The sequence below is a fragment of the Eucyclogobius newberryi genome, unplaced genomic scaffold (genome assembly GCF_026437365.1).
Source record: "Eucyclogobius newberryi isolate DKJ021-1_F unplaced genomic scaffold, fEucNew1.0.hap1 SCAF_15, whole genome shotgun sequence".
NCBI classification, from domain to species: Eukaryota; Metazoa; Chordata; class Actinopteri; order Gobiiformes; family Gobiidae; genus Eucyclogobius; species Eucyclogobius newberryi.
This window is the reverse complement of record NW_027315779.1, coordinates 10,399,553-10,417,856: the sequence shown is the minus strand read 5'-3', so window position 1 is coordinate 10,417,856 and position 18,304 is coordinate 10,399,553. Positions and strand designations below refer to the sequence as shown.

At 45.2% G+C, this 18,304-nt stretch overlaps 1 protein-coding gene across 1 annotated transcript in view; it reads left to right on the top strand.

Moving 5' to 3' along the window:
- Positions 1–2,117: 2,117 nt before the first annotated feature.
- wwc1 (WW and C2 domain containing 1) overlaps positions 2,118–18,304 on the top strand; it is a 62,644-nt gene continuing 46,457 nt past the window's right edge. Inside the window, exons 1-3 of the mRNA XM_072445998.1 lie at positions 2,118–2,477; positions 15,836–15,945; positions 17,635–17,838. Of these exons, the coding sequence (XP_072302099.1) occupies positions 2,359–2,477; positions 15,836–15,945; positions 17,635–17,838 (433 nt within the window). The 5' untranslated portion in view covers positions 2,118–2,358. The remainder of the gene's footprint in view (positions 2,478–15,835; positions 15,946–17,634; positions 17,839–18,304) is intronic.

Genomic DNA, 18,304 nt, shown 5'->3' with positions numbered 1-18,304 from the left:
AAGACAGTGAGGAGACGATTCTGAGCAGTAGGATTTAAATGGGCAATCTTTGTTCAAAAAGAATCCTCTTTGAACACAAATGGAGGTTTGTGGTTGAGTGTACTGGCCCGGTGGGCGGGGCTTACTCAGAGTAGGATAAATATCTTAGTTCTCTGAAATAAGTGTGTTAACGCAGCTAATTATGATATTTTCTTATTTTTTTCTGTTATTCATTCACACTTTATCTCTATTTGCCACACAATCGCATGCACTGTCCACCAGAGGGTGCTGTAGAATCAAACTTCAGTCCTTTACATACTTGTAGAAGCCCTCATTACTGTGCTCGTGGTTTGAATATTTAAAACATGTATTTACACTTATTACTTACTTCAAACTTGCAATATTTCTCCTATGGGTGCATATTTTAGGGTTTTGTTTTCTTAAAATGAAGGATCAACGAATCATTATCAAGAGAGAACTATGATCAAGTCTTGAAATATGTTCTTCTTGTTTTTTTATGCCTTTTCAGTGATCGGTTGAACAAAGAACAATCGATAAACATTACAACGAGTTGATTAGTGCTGTTTTATCCTTTTTGCAGTTTCATCTGTGACGACCAAATATGTTTGAATTAGAATAGTCAAGTTTTCTCTATATTCATGGGGTCCCGTTTCCTAATTTGAGGCCTTTTCACCATTAAAAATATATCATATTTTGTTTTAAATTGTTAATTGCCATGACAACGGTCCTGATTTGTCATCATTCTGAAACCCGCGGGCAGATTAGTTATTTTTGTCCGAGATTGTAATCATTTTGAGAGCTTTTTCTTTGAGCCACGAGGAATGTCTTTAGTCGACCAAGAATTTATTTTGGTACAAATAATACCTGTCCGTCCCCAGCTTTTGTTCCAAGCACACCACATATCTGAGCGTAATCTGATTTCCGGAGTAGTCAGATTATTCAAAAGTCATGTAAATGAATACGCCTGCTTGCTCACGTTTATCATGCGTAATCAAACTTTGCCTTAAAGAAAAACACAACAACATTCAAACCACGAGCCGGAAAAGCACTCTCTTGTGTGGCTTGGTGGCTGAGTGGAGAGCACATATGCCGGGCTCCGTCTCTTTCGCTCTCTTGTTACGCATCACGCTACACTGCCCGGTCCAAATCCTAAATATCAATAATTAAAATGACTCTATCAATACTGCTGAACTCTTTCATTACACTGGTTTGCGCTTATTTTTTATTTTTTTTGCTTACTTTTCCAGACTCAATTTACCTTCTTCTCCCTTCTCTCTCATCCCCCATTTTGCTCTCTACTTCCTGTCATTAAAGCCTATCATAAAGAACTGTTCACGTGACATTTCAATAATCCGATTACTCCCGAAATCAGAAAAGGATCCGATTTTTGGCACGTAACTGAAAAGAAAAAAAAGTTGTAACGGTGTGGTACAGCTGAAACCGGAAGTCGTAAAGCACGCTCTTCCCCTGACACCCGCACTTTTATTGTGAAAGCCTTTCCGGCGCTGTATTATTGATGCGGGTTTGATGATGGCGGCCGGTGTGAAGTGGGACTTGAGCACTCTGTGGAAGAACACCGACTTTACCGCCGCGAACCTAGTACTTCCCCGCGCCGTCCCCCCGCGGACGTCCACCGGATAAACTTACCGAGCCCGGAGCCGAGTTTGTACCCGTTTCCGCCCGCATTTCGGACACAGTTTTCTCGCGGCGACTCGTCGGTTTCATCCCCCGGTGTTGGGTGCTCGTTCGCCCGCCGCAGCTGCCGTTCGTCTCCCGCCGCAAACATGGAGCTTGCATTCCCCCCGCGCGAGGAGCCCGTGCCCGGACCGGCTGCGAGCTAATGCACGATCTAACACGCGGGATATCATTGTCGGTGCTTTTGACGTTTTTTTAAACGTTTAATTTATTACTTTTTGAACGTTCGTGTTCCGTGGACCGTGGATAATTCACGCGAAGCTCGCGTTTTTCAAAGTTGTGTTCGGGAGTTTTGAGTTACACGTGATTTTTTTTTGTTTTTTTTGCGTACAAGTGCGCTAATACGTGACGTTTGACTCGCACGACTGGATTATTTGTTCTGTTTGTTGTTGTTTTTTGGTCGGATTTGGCAAGTGAACGCGCTGAGGACGACGGGACAGCCAAAAACAACCCAACCCAAACTAATCCAGCCTCTTCCAGTGGATTTTACGGCATTTGCGGATTATTATGGATTTTTCGGATTATGCCCACGAGCGTAAACCCAGCACGACGCCGGGGTTCGGTCGTTGAGCAGCAGAAATAACGCGTTGACGGTGATGATGACCGAGAAAAGCGATGGTTGCTGAATAAGTGTGCGTGTTTACATGGGCACGGGCTCTGGACATGCCACGGAGCGAGCTGCCACTGCCCGAAGGCTGGGAACAAGCCCGAGACTACGATGGGAAAGTCTATTACATTGACCACATCAACCAGTGCACGAGCTGGATCGACCCGCGGGACAGGTGAGGTCCCGGTCCTGGTCCTGGTCCTATTCCTGGTCTTATTCCTATTCCTGGTCCCTGTCCTATTCCAGGTCCCGGTCCTATTCCTGGTCCTGGTCCTATTCCCGGTACTGGTCCCGGTCCTGGTCCTATTCCTGGTCCCTGTCCTATTCCCGGTCCTGGTCCCGGTCCTAGTCCTGGTCCTACTCCTATTCCCGGTCCTATTCCTGATCCCGGTCCTATTCCCGGTCCTGGTCCTATTCCTATTCTTGGTCCTATTCCCGGTACTGGTCCCGGTCCTGTTCCCGGTCCTGGTCCTGGTCCTGGTCTTGGTCCTTGTCCCGCTCCTGGTCGACACTTTTCTTTTCGTGGCGGTGATGGTGTTGTGGCGTTGTCTTGCTTGTGTCGTGTACATTCGCATCCTTCTGAACGATTATTTTGGGCTGGAAATTGCAGGGGTTTTCCGCACGATTCGCGGCCCACGTTAAATCGGCATCGTGAGTTTGCGATCTATTTTACGAGAACCGAGGTACATTTCGACAGCGGTATTTCTCAGTCGAACCGCGACTTGCGCAGGACGCAGTCTGGAATGCGCACGTTTTTAATCATCAAAACAGTGAAATCGTAAAATATAATAGTGTCGTATTTTTTACTTGTCGATCAAATTTGGCTTCACACAATCAATATTTAGTGATTTTTAGCATTGTTGTTATTGTGCTTAAACAGAAAAACACTGCTGTGAGGGGCGTCGACTTGGTAAAAGCCACACCCCCTGGTCGTCTCCACGGTGATGTCCTGTCCGCACAATTGCAGTAAACGGATCGGAGTTTGTTCTAATAAACCTTTACAGTGAACGTACAAAATTCGATAGTAGAAAGTCATATTTGAAAGGCGTACTGTATATCTCGCCGCAGATGCGACCTTGGCCTTGGTGATGGTCTCCACGGTGATGGATACGTTCACTGTTTTTAGAAAGATGTCTGTGTGGTCTCGGAGTAAAAGAGCGTAAAAGTTTTGACACTTCAGACGGGAATACCAGCGAATAAGAGCGGCCGAAAAGAGTACACAAGTAAGAGTTTCTTCAAAATAATACAACTGAAGTAGGGCTGGGCCGTCAAGGCGACTCGCCATCTCGTTCCTGTTTCAGTGCGGAAACGTAAACTCTTGTCTGTGGATTTCTCGTTGAGGTCGCACAAAACGTTAATTGACCAAAAAATGAACCAAAAAAAGTGCAGAAATATCACTTTATACTTGTTACAATTGTTTTAATGATAGAAAATATACATAATATTCGGAATTGTGTTTTGGCCCCATTCAAACCGTCATATACCGTATTTCCGGAGTATAAGTCGCACCAGCCAAAAAAATGCATAATAGGGAAGAAAAAAACATAAGTCGCACTAGAGTATGAAATGTGGTTGCAAGTGTGAAAATAACAAATAATATCACATTATAAGTTGCTCCGGAGTATAAGTAAAAGTCGCACCCCGGCCAAAACGATGAAAAAAAGGTAAGACTTATAGTCCGGAAAATACGGTACTTCTTTTAACGTCTTATTCTCGAGTAGAAGTACCAAGTAGTGGTCCAAGAAATTACTCCAAGAAACGCTACTTATACTTCCATAAAGTTACTCAAAGAAATACTACTTTATACTGCCATAAAGTTACTCCAAGAAATACTACTTATACTGTCATAAAGTTACTCCAAGAAACGCTACTTATACTGTCATAAAGTTACTCCAAGAGATACTACTTATACTGCCATAAAGTTACTCCAAGAAATACTACTTATACTGTCATAAAGTTACTCCAAGAAATACTACTTATACTGCCATAAAGTTACTCCAAGAAATACTACTTATACTGTCATAAAGTTACTCCAAGAGATACTACTTATACTGCCATAAAGTTACTCCAAGAAATACTACTTATACTGTCATAAAGTTACTCCAAGAAATACTACTTATACTGCCATAAAGTTACTCCAAGAAACGCTACTTATACTGCCATAAAGTTACTCCAAGAGATACTACTTATACTGCCATAAAGTTACTCCAAGAGATAGTACTTATACTGTCATAAAGTTACTCCAAGAAATACTACTTATACTGTCAAAGTTACTCCAAGAAACGCTACTTATACTGTCATAAAGTTACTCCAAGAGATACTACTTATACTGTCATAAAGTTACTCCAAGAGATACTACTTATACTGCCATAAAGTTACTCCAAGAAACGCTACTTATACTGCCATAAAGTTACTCCAAGAGATACTACTTATACTGCCATAAAGTTACTCCAAGAAATACTACTTATACTGCCATAAAGTTACTCCAAGAAACGCTACTTATACTGCCATAAAGTTACTCCAAGAGATACTACTTATACTTCCATAAAGTTACTCCAAGAAATACTACTTTATACTGCCATAAAGTTACTCCAAGAAATACTACTTTATACTGCCATAAAGTTACACCAAGAGATACGGTGACACATCTACAGCTCTGAGCACCATTCACCCAGCCACATGAGCGGGTGCAGTGTCTTGCCTAAGGGCACTACGGCAGTATTCGCCTCATCGCCCAGTAACGGGTCAAGAGCAGGATTCAAACCGACGACTGCTGGATCCGTAAGCGAGCTCTCTGCCACTGAGCTACTGGCGATGTGTCGCACGTTTGTCAATTTTAAATGTGAAACAAACAACAACAACAACCTGAAAACGAGACGTAACCGGCACGTTTGAATTTGCGTCTTTAATCGAGAGTCTGTCCATTAACCGACCACGCCCATCCCAGGACCTTCTGTTGTGTATTGAGAGCACCGACTCCTGCGCCATCTAGTGGTTACGATGTGCAATAATAACGGCAATAGTAAAAATAATAATAATCCAGTCTGTCATCTCCATGTGAACTAAACCTTGTAAGAACAATATTAGTCCATGAGATAAATCCGCTGTTTCGGAGTCTCTGCTAAACGTTGTGTCCCTCGGAGCGAGATGTCACGGTTGTATGAGGCACATGAGCGCCCTCTGGCTGCACCGTTGTGTAATTTCAAGTAGAAAACGTGGCAAAATGAACGGTTACGGTGATTGTTAATTGGCTAGTCGTGAACGCCCCGAGGTGCCGCTCTCAGTTGTGTCCTTTTTAGTTCTAGTTCGGTCCATGTGTCGTTTAGCCCTGGTTTGGTTCTGGTTTAGTCCCTTTTCGTCTGTGGAAAAGTTGGTCATAACTGTCTGTAGTTCTGATTTTTGTGTCCGGTTTAATTTTGCGATACTAAAAGACTCAACTAAATTTTGACACCAGAATTATGCTCTTTTTTGGACAATAGATTGTAATTTTCAATACAAAATCACCTAAAACAGCTCAGAAAAGGTCACATTTTGTTCCGTTTGACCCCGAGTCTGATTTTAGCACACTGTTTAGAGCTTTTTTAGAGCTTCTTTGTATGGACTTGGTACAAATGCGGACGTAGACTTTAGATCTTGGCACGTTCTTTCGCACTGAGACAAATATATACTTACAATACTTTGCGTTTTCACGTTTTACGAAATCCAAATATTATCGAAATTTATGCTCCTCAAATGTCGAACGGCGTCATCGTTTGTCAGAGATCGTCTCCACAAACCCGCCGCGTCGATATTACGTTTGAATCGTTTTTAAATCTGGGCTTGTGGTTTCTTTTCTCAAGTTGGGTTTAGAATGACTGAAAATAAAATAAAAACAAGCGGAACTCTGGAATCTCTGAGTTTGCACCGCCGACAGATCAAAGTCTTCTCTAAAAACGCACCTTTTGTTTTCGACTTTTAATACATTTGTGACACCGACTTTAAACGTTTGATTCAGACTCGGGCGATCGAAATGCAGATTCAACTCTGACGTCGACGTTTGAACATCGAGTCTTTCGTTTGCAGTGAAAAAACGCTGCCCGAAAGAGGCGATTTAGGATAAAAATGAGAGAAATCGATGTCGTTAATGTTCAAATTGGGGGATAATTCTGCACTTTTGTCATTCATTTTACGGACATTTCACATTTGTCTTGATATTCAAGACTCGTTTATACACTTTTCTGCTAGATTTACATAATAACCACTTTCCGAAGCCGTCGTAATCCCGCGGTTCGGCTGCGGCGTCCGTGTTGCGGTCAAGTCGGCTCATTTATTAGTGACGGCGGCGAGGACTGCCTCCGGTTGTCATGAAAACACGGTGTAGAGTGACGGGGAAAGTGAGTTGCGGTGTGACTCGCCGGGGGCCCCAAAGCGACTCTTAAACCCGGTGAAACGTCGTGGTTGTGACTCGCCGGGGCCCCAAAGCGACTCTTAAACCCGGTGAAACGTCGTGGTTGTGACTCGCCGGGGCCCCAAAGCGACTCCTGAACCCGGTGGAACGTCGCGGTTGTGACTCGCCGGGGCCCCAAAGCGACTCCTGAACCCGGTGGAACGTCGCGGTTGTGACTCGCCGGGGCCCCAAAGCGACTCCTGAACCCGGTGGAACTTCGTGGTTGTGACTCGCCGGGGCCCCAAAGCGACTCTTAAACCCTTTGAAACGTCGTGGTTGTGACTCGCCGGGGCCCCAAAGCGACTCCTGAACCCGGTGGAACGTCGCGGTTGTGACTCGCCGGGGCCCCAAAGCGACTCCTGCACCCGCTGGAACGTCGCGGTTGTGACTCGCCGGGGCCCCAAAGCGACTCCTGCACCCGGTGGAACGTCGCGGTTGTGACTCGCCGGGGCCCCAAAGCGACTCCTGTACCCGGTGGAACGTCGCGGTCGACATGTGTCCTTTATGTGCTCCGGTCAAGGCCACGGTCTGACAAAATACACGACGCATTCCTGAATCCCGTGTCACGGACGTGGGCGGGGCGGTGGCTTTTAACGTGTCGGAAGTGGAACAAGTAAAAAATCTTGCTTCGTGCACATTTTTTAATTGTTTTGTCAGTGTTTTTTTGATTTTCTGTCCGCACACAACGATGGATTTAGATAAATGAATACCATACATCGCCCCGCCGTTTGTGAAATTATGATCTAATCTGTAGTTGGCCACTTTTCCGTTGATTACTACGTGTTTTACGCAGGTCACAATTGATTTTCGAAATAGTAAATGATAATCGTAAAAAAATGTACTTTAGAATTCAATCTACAGTCCAAAAATCTGGCTGTTTTTGTCACAATAACTTAATTTTGTCATTCAGAAAGTTAAATTTAGTAAACCTTTTCACAAATCTAGAGTATAATTCATGTGTTAAGCAATGGGAATCTCTCCGTAATCGTGACTAATCGTTACTTTTTTGTGACTGACTTAGAATAATTGTGACTAGTTGAAAAATTAAACAGTCATTACGTGGACTATACAGACTCTAAAATATGTACGAAAGCGCCTTTTTTATAACAAGGGCCGTGGCATTAAATCAAAATGTCCAAAAAATAAATAAACCGTCTCTGATTTTGATTAATTATTCACATCTTTTGTAAATATGGTCTGTTTAGAAGCCTCAGTCGCCACAGTCCAGACTTCATGTGGGTCAGATTTATTTAAAAAGCATCAATTTACATAAAAAATATCAAGGGAAAAAAAAAACGGGAAGAAAAACAATTTTAATATCCAAACAAAAGTAATCGTCCCATTCTGGTTCACTTAAAGATGCACTATGTAACCTTTTATGACATAAACGTGCGCTACATTTATTCATTTAAAGGTGTACATGCTTTTTTACAAACGTGTATTCTCTCTTACTGTGAGCCGCGTCGCCTTGCCACAGATCTGACCTGTAACTTGGCCTGGTGTCTCCATGGAGATAAGTGCAGTGCCAGATGTGTTTCCCCCGACGACAGTGCACCAGATGCGTCTCCATCTGGGGCCGGCGGATTTAGGCTTTTCTCAGACGTCATGATCTAATCCACCAATCACGTTAAACCAGGAGGAATAATGCTCCGGTCAGACCAAGAGTACACGAGTACACGAATACACGAGTACACGGATAGTACACAAACAGTACACGGATAGTACACGAACAGTACACGAATAGTACACGAACAGTACACGAACAGTACCACATGAATAGTACACCAATAGTACATGAGTAGTACACAAATAATACACCAATAGTACACCAATAATAAAGGACAGGGGATGCTGGGATATTATTTATGGATGGTTGTTGTAGATTAGAACGTCTTTGAATAAAGGCCTGAGTTTAAAGGACGTGTATGTGTTGACCTGTGACCACAGGCGTGTGTCCACAGCATTGCGCTCGCGCCGCCTCAGTCTGTGCGGTCGGTGCCTGCGGTCGGTGCCTGCGGTCGGTGTGAGCGGTCAGCGTGAGCGTCCAGTGAGACCACGTGGTCCTCCACTCGGCTGCTGGGACGTACATTCCTGTGTGGACACTGTGAGGCCCGTTACCTCGGCTCGTCTGGACTTTGACTCCAGATTCTGTTTAATGGTTTATGTGTGGACTCGGCTCACTCGCTTTGTGGAAACGCTGTATCAAGACTTTTAAACCAGGTAATTTTGTCGTTGTATAAAGGTCAGAACCACAGCTGACGGTCAAGATTGCGAGGCAAGACACGACTGATATTTGAGCGCTTTATGCAGATTTGTTTACATTAAGGCTCAGGTCACGTGTCCGACACAATCGCAGAATAAAATCAAATAAATAACAGCATTAAACGCTTACACTGTCAGTATATGTTAAGGAATCGCAGGGTCCCTCACGATTCAATACGATATTTGGCTCCCGATACGATACTATTACAGTTTTGTGATACTGTGATGGTCGATTCGTTGCACGTGATAGTCTACAATACATATCACTATTTTTAAAGAACCAATTAGACTTTAACAGCAAGATTTCTTTGTTAAACCGCGACCTGCACAAACGGAAAAATGAAAAGAACAAAAGAAATTGTAGCAGTCGCAAAAGAATTCAGTAAAATATACAAAAAAGTACGCACAGTGAAATGTCATATTACTGTATCACCAAATTTAATATCACGATATTTGATCACAGCTCCAGTATTGATAATGAGTCTTTGGAGTTATTATTATTATTTGATCTTTTGCAGCTCAAATCCGATCTTTCGGCCACAAAGATGACAAAGAAAACATACATGATGAATAACGAGCCCCAAAAATATTCTTCTGTATCGGTAATTGATTGGCCGATAAGTCTAAATATAAAACGATTGTAATGAATCCCATATTCACAACGTTCAGAGGACAGAGCCATGCTCACGCTAACCACAGCTAGCATGCTAACGGCACACTTCTCAGTTTGCGCAGGATCGGAACATTTATAATTAGACGCAGACGGCGCGCAACGTCTCATTTTGACCCCGAGAGCGGCTTTCGCAATCGACAAAACTTTGCTTAGCGATGCGAAAGAAACGCACATGGGTAAAAAGGAAAAGAGTGGCATAAAGAGTTGGGCAAACGATGCAGAGGGGAAGATTTAGCGCCACAATTGTCACGTGAAAAGAGCTGTAATTATGAGCTTGTGTTTGAGGAATGAGGTTTGACCCAAGGCGCGTCACGCAGGAATGTATTTACAAAAGAAAGCATCGTCTCGGGTGATGACGAGAAGGAGGGCGAGAAATACACTGCCAACCGTGTTTACCGGGACAGTACTCGGCAGATATTCGTTTGATTGAATCCGAAATGCGCGCGACCATTTTGGAATCCTGTCTTAATTGTAATTTTTCAAACATTTTTCAAACATTTGAGATTCTGAGTGCACATTTTCTAACATTTTATTTTTGCTAAACTACAACAAAAATCTCATGTGTTTGGAAACGTGTTTTCAGAGGTCTGGATATCATCTTTTTTTTTTAAATAACGGCACTCTTTGGGTTGTCGATTGTTGTATATTCTTGTATATCTTGTGGTTTAGGCTCAATCGACTTTTGGTTGAATCGTGATGATTCAACCAAAAAAGTAACCGTAGTTGTATTTTAATAATCGTTATTTGGGCTGTGGACAGTGTTTGAAGCTTACTGTGGTAAGTAATGATAAGATAAGAACCTTTTATTTGTCCCACAATGGGGAAATTCCAGGTTAGGTACGGAAGTGAATAATGAAAAAAACAAACGTATAAAAACACTCTTATTAAAAACTGCGCATACTCTTAATAAAATTTAAAATAACGTTCTTATTTACAGCTGTTATATGGACCGAAAACATTGCACCAGGATGATTGACATTATGTCAGAGTATTGCACTTGATTATGACAGTGTTGCACATGATAATGACCGTATTGCACATGATTATGACAGTTTTGCACATGATTATGACCGTACTGCACATGATTATGACAGTATTGCCCATGATTATGACAGTTATGATTATGACAGTATTGCACATGATTATGACAGTATTGCACATGATTATGACAGTATTACCCATGATTATGACAGTTATGATTATGACAGTTATGATTATGACAGTTATGATTATGACAGTATTGCACATGATAATGAAGCTCAATGAAAATTGAGTTAATTTAAGTTAAAGGTGGTATGGACGATTTTTTTCAGCAATTTTTTTATCATATTTCCTTGTGGCGTGGAGAAATCATTTGTCCTGCCACGTATCAAACATAAAACGCACCTACCGCTCACCTGCAGCCGCGTGCGGTTCGTCCTCACGTTTCCGCGTGCCTAAGCGAATGGATCTATCATAATATAGTTCCCTCAGTGTACAGGGCAAAATGAAAACGGAGAAAGACAGTTCGAGCTGACGCAGAAGTGGACAGAAATCTACGGGAGACGAGAGATGCGATGCGCTCCGTTGTGCTAATAAACAAACGCACGTGTGTGTTGTATCAGTCCACACGGGAGAGTGCGCATGCGCACTTCCACCTGCGTTCTCAAATCGCCGAAAAATCATCCATACCGCCTTTAAAATCTGTTTCTGAAACTTTATAAACAGCAAAGTTTTTCCCTAAATTCTAACTTCTCGACGTACTTTAGACTTCGTACAGACAAAGACGGCGGTGCTACTAAATCAAAAAGGGGAAAAAAGGAGTAGTTTTGAATAATAATGTGCTGAAATTAAAAACTTTCTATCATATTTCAACCTGAATTTGGTTGACAGTTAATTTACAAAGTCGACTACTCAAATAATCGCTACTTGCACTCCGGTGTTTCTTGGTTGTATTTTTTTGCACAAATATCGTCAAATTTCTTCCCCCAAACTCTAAACTCTGCCCCAAAATTTGCGCCTTTCTTGACCGCCGACCAAAGCGGATCCTCGAATCCCTTAAACGATTATTTTCCTTCCGACTGCGGGCGCGTTTGCAGAGCTCCCCGTTTATTCTCGTGAACGTCCAGTTTGTTTTCCGTGTGTTATCAGCGCTCTAACATTCCATTCACCTGACGACACTTTGCGCGTAAACTCCGAGGTATTTACAAGCCTGGTGTAAAGGCCGGACGCGCACCACGAGCAAAGATCCTGTCGTCTTCTGTGTCAAATCTGGCAAACCCTCCCACATACACGTCCTGGAAGGTTCTATCGGGTCGTGTTTCCGTCTTCTCTCCGATGTTGACGCTGCTGGACGTGTTTGAAATGTGCACGATGAACGGAATACAACCCTGGACTCTCCTCGATCCTAAAATCACAACGTTTGGCGGGTCGAGCGACGAATCGACCAAACTGTGACTAGTCGACCCCAAAAAATGAACCGCAGTTGTGATACCGATAAAGATGAGCGCTGACTGTGCAATCTGAATCGGTGTCTTTGTTTTTCTCAAAGTTGGGCTTGAACTCAAAACTTTGTTCAAGCATTTCGACCGCTTGTCTCCGTGATCTCGTCCTTTGGGTCATTACCCGAGGCTCCTGACCATAGGTGAGGGTGGGAACGTAGATTGAGTCAATCGAGAGCTTTGTCTTTGAACAATCCGATCCATCTGTCAATCTTACGTTCCATGCTTCCATCGCTCGTGAACAAGACCCCAAGATACTTGAACTCGTCCACGAGGACCAAGGACTCCCTGCCCACCTGTAGAGGGCAAGGACTCCCCGCCCACCTGTAGAGGGCAAGGACTCCCCGCCCACCTGTAGAGGGCAAGGACTCCCCGCCCACCTGTAGAGGGCAAGGACTCCCCGCCCACCTGTAGAGGGCAAGGACTCCCTGCCCACTTGTAGAGGGCAAGGACTCTCTCCCCGCCCACCTGTAGAGGGCAAGGACTCTCTCCCCGCCCACCTGGAGAGGGCAAGGACTCTCTCCCCGCCCACCTGTAGAGGGCAAGGACTCTCTCCCCGCCCACCTGGAGAGGGCAAGGACTCTCTCCCCCCCACCTGGAGAGGGCAAGGACTCTCTCCCCGCCCACCTGGAGAGGGCAAGGACTCTCTCCCCGCCCACTTGTAGAGGGCAAGGACTCTCTCCCCGCCCACCTGTAGAGGGCAAGGACTCTCTCCCCGCCCACCTGGAGAGGGCAAGGACTCTCTCCCCGCCCACTTGTAGAGGGCAAGGACTCTCTCCGCCCACCTGGAGAGGGCAAGACACCTTTTTCCGGTCGAGAACCACGACCTCGGATTTGGAGGTTTGGAGGTTCCGATCCTCATCCAAGTCGCTTCACGCTCGGCTCAAACCGTCATTACATTCTTACTCCCAGATTCTATGTCCAACACACGTGTAGAGTATTCTTTTATTTATTATTATGATGATTATTATCTTATTAACCTGATCATTTGCCTGATTCCTGCGTCTCAGTTTGGAGGTTGTGGTTCAGACTCTCGTTCACGCTTCATGGTCCGAGTCCGGAGGCTGGAGCGCGACACGTGGCGCCGCAGTCAGTTGTAGTACAAATAGCGTTACGTTCAGTCATAGTAAACCCGTCGATTCGGTCACGTGACTCACCGCGAACCAATCGGAGAGCCCTGTGTCTGTGTCGGTCGCTGTAACGTGAGCCCGCCCAGCGTTTCAAGTGAAACGCATTCCGCTGATCGGGTGTCGGTGTCGGTTTAAGTCGGGTAACTCCATCCGGCGCTCGCTGGAGGCGCCGAGGAGAACGCGACTGAAACAAACTGCGACTAAAACAAGCCGCTGCTGTAAAGCGTGGACAATATTGACACAAATAAATATATGTATTGTATGGCTTTTTCTGAGCAGTGTTGATATTGTGTATGTTTGAAATCAACAGAAAAGACTGATATGGAAAGTGACAAACGCATTAAAGATCTACCGTATTTTCCGGACTATGAGTTGCACCTTTTTTCATTGTTTTGGCTGGGGTGCGACTTAAACTTATATTTATACTTACCGGTATATACTTATACTCCAGAACGACTTATATGTGATATTTGTTATTTTCACACCCGTTTTATTTGGCTTATAGTCCGGATAATACGGTACTTGTTTGTATCAATTAAACTTCAGGGGCGTCAAGTTTTTGTGCAGAATAAAACAGTACATTTTGTTGTTTGTGGAGGAATTGATGGTACTTTTTATTTGGCCACATTTGCCGATTGCGTCTGTTGAAATTGTGACCGTGCCTTTTACTGAAACGTCTCTGAAACGTGAACCGTCAGCGCGGGACTTTTTAACGGAGATGACGTCAGCTTTATTCGGTTCATCGTAAGAACTAAAACCAAAAAAAAGATAATGGTGATCTGGTCGTTTACGCTCCACTTCCTGTTAGCCGAGTCTTGCTAATCCACTTCCTGTTTGCAGAGTCTCGCTAAAATGAATAAATATTGAATGAATGAATGAACACACATCGGCGCCGACTTCCCCCGCGAGACTTTATTCAGCCGAAACGTCACATTTCAGTCAACGCTACTGAACCGATGATGCTTTTAACGGTAACACGTGCGTCGTTTCCCGTAGCAACAGGAGGACTTCGACCCGCCACGTTTTCATTCTGTTCTTGTCGTGTAAAGTATGTTTAACATTTAATTGACTTTGGAATTGAGTGGTGTTGTTGTTGTTGTTACTAGTAGTAGTAGTAGTAGTAGTCGAAGTAGTCGTAGAGGTCGTAGTAGTTGTAGTCGTAGTTTCTATTTTTGGGTATTAAAAGTCCGATTTGATTATTTTTTTTCGATATTAAAATGGAATGAAAATTTGTATTTATAAATGACGAAATCAAATCGAACGCCTTGCCCAGCCCTTGTAATTACATTGTGCTTTGGTCAAATGCGTGCGTGGGCATAAGAAAGAAAGAATAATGTGTAATACGCGCTGTGACTGCACTGTAAAATCAGACCATAAACGTGAAGAAATATGATGAAGAATGCACTTTTGACTTCGCTCGTTATACGTATTTTGCAGCTTTTTGACGAATTTCTTTTTAAAAATACGCCTCGTCCCGCACAAACACGTGTTCCTGCGCGAAAAGGGTTTGTTTAGGTTTTGTAACGCGGAACTTGCGGCGAAAACGACTTTGCCATAATAACAATACGACGAAATCGATATGTAGGTTCAACCCCCCCCAAGACGAAAAATATTAAGTCTTTTCAGCTTCAACCCATTTTGAGATGATCCCTTAGCGTTCAGTCCTTCCTCCTCTTTACTCTCTTCCTCCTCCCTCTCCTCTTTACTCTCCTCCTCATCCCTCTCCTCCTCCTCCCTCTTTGCCTCCCTCTTCCTTCCTCCTCCCTCTCCTCCTGCTTCTCCTCCCTCTCTTCCTGCCTCTCCTCCCTCTCTTCCTGCCTCTCCTCCCTCTCCTCCTGCCTTTCCTTCTCCTCCTTCCTCTCCTCCCTCTCCTCCTTCCTCTCCTCCCTCTCCTCCTTCTTCCCTCTCCTCCTTCTCTTCCTGCCTCTCCTTCCTCCTCCTCCTGCCTCCCCTCCCTTTCCTCCTCCTTCCTCCTCCCTCTCATCCTCCCTCTCCTCCTCCTCCTCCCTTTCCTCCTTCCTCCTCCCTCTCCTCAGAGGCACAGCTCCTTCCCGGGCTTGTTGCTTCTCCCCGTTGCCACAGAAACCTCCGGGCCTTGTCATAGCGGCTTCAGGAATGCCCGGAACACTCTGCTCCCATTGTCATGTCTCTCTCTCTCGCTCTTGCTGACTTTTTCTTTATTTCTCTCTTTCCTTCTCATCTCCTTTCTGCATCTCTCTCTCCCCCTCCACTCTCGCCTTTCTCTCTCTCTCTCATTTCCCCCTGCATCACTTTCTCTCCTCCATCTCTTCTTTCTTCTCTCTTTCCCCCTTTCCTCGGCTCTTAATAAATAATAACAAATAAAGTGCATTATTTATGAAGTGAGAAATAGTGTAGTGTTTGTCCTTGCGATGAGTCTAGTCAACGATTGCAGTGTGGCCGGGATTGTGACTCTTCAACACGCTTCACACACGCGTGACTCTTCAACACCTTTCACACGCGTGACGACTCAACATGGTTCACACCTGTGACTCTTCAACATGGTTCACACATGTGACTCTTCAACACGCTTGTCCCTTTCAGACACACAAAGCCTCTGACGTTCGCTGACTGCATCGGGGACGAGCTGCCAGTGGGATGGGAGGAGGCTTACGACCCTGTGGTGGGGCCGTATTTTGTGGACCACAACGCCAGTGAGTCTCCTCTGGATCTCTGCCCACTCATCCCAGTCGCACAAACACCTGCACCTGCACATACACTTGCACATGTGCACCCGCACATACACCTGCACATACACCCGCACATACACCCGCACATACACCTGCACATACACCCGCACATACACCTGCACATACACCTGCACATACACCTGCACATGTGCACCTGCACATGCACATACACCTGCACATGCACATACACCTGCACATGTGCACCCGTACATACACCTACACATACACTTGCACATGTGCACCTGCACATGTGCACCTGCACATGTGCACATACACCTACACCTGCACATACACCTGCACATACACATACACCTGCACATGTGCACCTACACCTGCACATACACCTGCACATGTGCACCTACACCTGCACATACACCTGCACATGTGCACCTGCACATACACCTGCGCACCTACACATGCGCACCTGCACATGCGCACCTGCACATGCGCACCTGCACATGCGCACCTGCACATACGCACCTGCACATGCGCACCTGCACATACACCTGCACATGCGCACCTGCACATACACCTGCGCATGCGCACCTGCACATGCGCACCTGCACATGCGCACTTGCACATGCGCACATGCGCATACACCTGCACATACACCTGCGCATACACCTGCACATACACATACACCCGCGCATACACCTGCACATACACATACACCCGCGCATACACCTGCACATACACATACATTCGCGCATACACCTATACCTGCACATACACTTGCACATACACCTACACATACACCTGCACATACACTTGCACAAACACCTGCACATACCCCTGCACATACACCTGCACATACCCCTGCACATACACCTGCACATACACCTGCACATACACTTGCACTAACACCTGCACATACACCCATACACCTGCACATACTCTTGCACATACCCCTGCACATACACATACACCTGCACATACACCTGCACATACACTTGCACTAACACCTGCACATACACCCATACACCTGTACATACACCTGCACATACACCTGCACATACACCTGCACATATACCTGCACATACACCTGCACATACACCTGCACATACACCTGCACATACACCTGCACATACACCTGCACATACACTTGCACATACACTTGCACATACACTTGCACAAACACCTGCACATACACCTGCACATACTCTTGCACATACCCCTGCACATACACCTACACTTGCACAAACACCTGCACATATACCTGCACATACTCTTGCACATACCCCTGCACATACACCTGCACATACACCTGCACATACACCTGCACATACACCTGCACATACTCCTGCACATACACCTGCACATACACCTGCACATACACCTGCACATACACCTGCACATACACTTGCACATACACCTGCACATACACTTGCACATACACCTGCACATACACCTGCACATACACCTGCACAAGTGTGTGTTCTGGATCTGTTCATGATAATAATAGCCTAATATAATGGGTATAACGACCCTCTGCACTTCAGGAACAGTTTTGATGACACATTCAACTCGTTCAATCCCCTCACTTTTCACCAAAGAGGACCTTTAATTGTCCTACAGTGATGAAACTCCTGAGAGCAGCGTGAGAATAGAAACCATCAGAACTTAAAGACAGGCTGTGTTTTGTCCTCCTTGCAGAGTGCACGCAGCTGGAGGACCCCCGTGCTCAGTGGCAGAGGGAGCAGGAGGCCATGTTGAGGGAGTACCTGTCCGTGGCCCGGGACGCCCTGAGCGCTCAGAGGGAGATCTACGAAGTGAAGGAGCAGCGGCTGCGCCTGGCACAGCAGGAGTACAAGCAGCTGAACGAGCAGTGGCGGGACAAGTCCTCGTCTCACACCAGCCGTAAGTCCAAACGCACCGCTCAGCGCGCAGTTCGTGTTCAGGCCCAACACGTCATCTCGCTCGCACTGAACACGGAGCGTCAGTCAGTTGATTTGAAGGCGTTCTGATTTCAAATCAACTTTACCATTAAACATGTCGCGAACCATTTAAAAAGTCTATAAACCACTAAACCCGGACTAAACCCGGACTAAACCCGGACTAAACCCGGACTAAACCCGGACTAAACCCGGAACTGCAGAGAATCAGACTCTGAACTCTCTCTTTCCTCACAGTGAACTCCAGAGAATCAGGCTCTGAACTCTCTCTTTCCTCACAGTGAACTGCAGAGAATCAGGCTCTGAACTCTCTCTTTCCTCACAGTGAACTGCAGAGAATCAGACTCTGAACTCTCTCTTTCCTCACAGTGAACTGCAGAGAATCAGACTCTGAACTCTCTTTCCTCACAGTGAACTCCAGAGAATCAGAC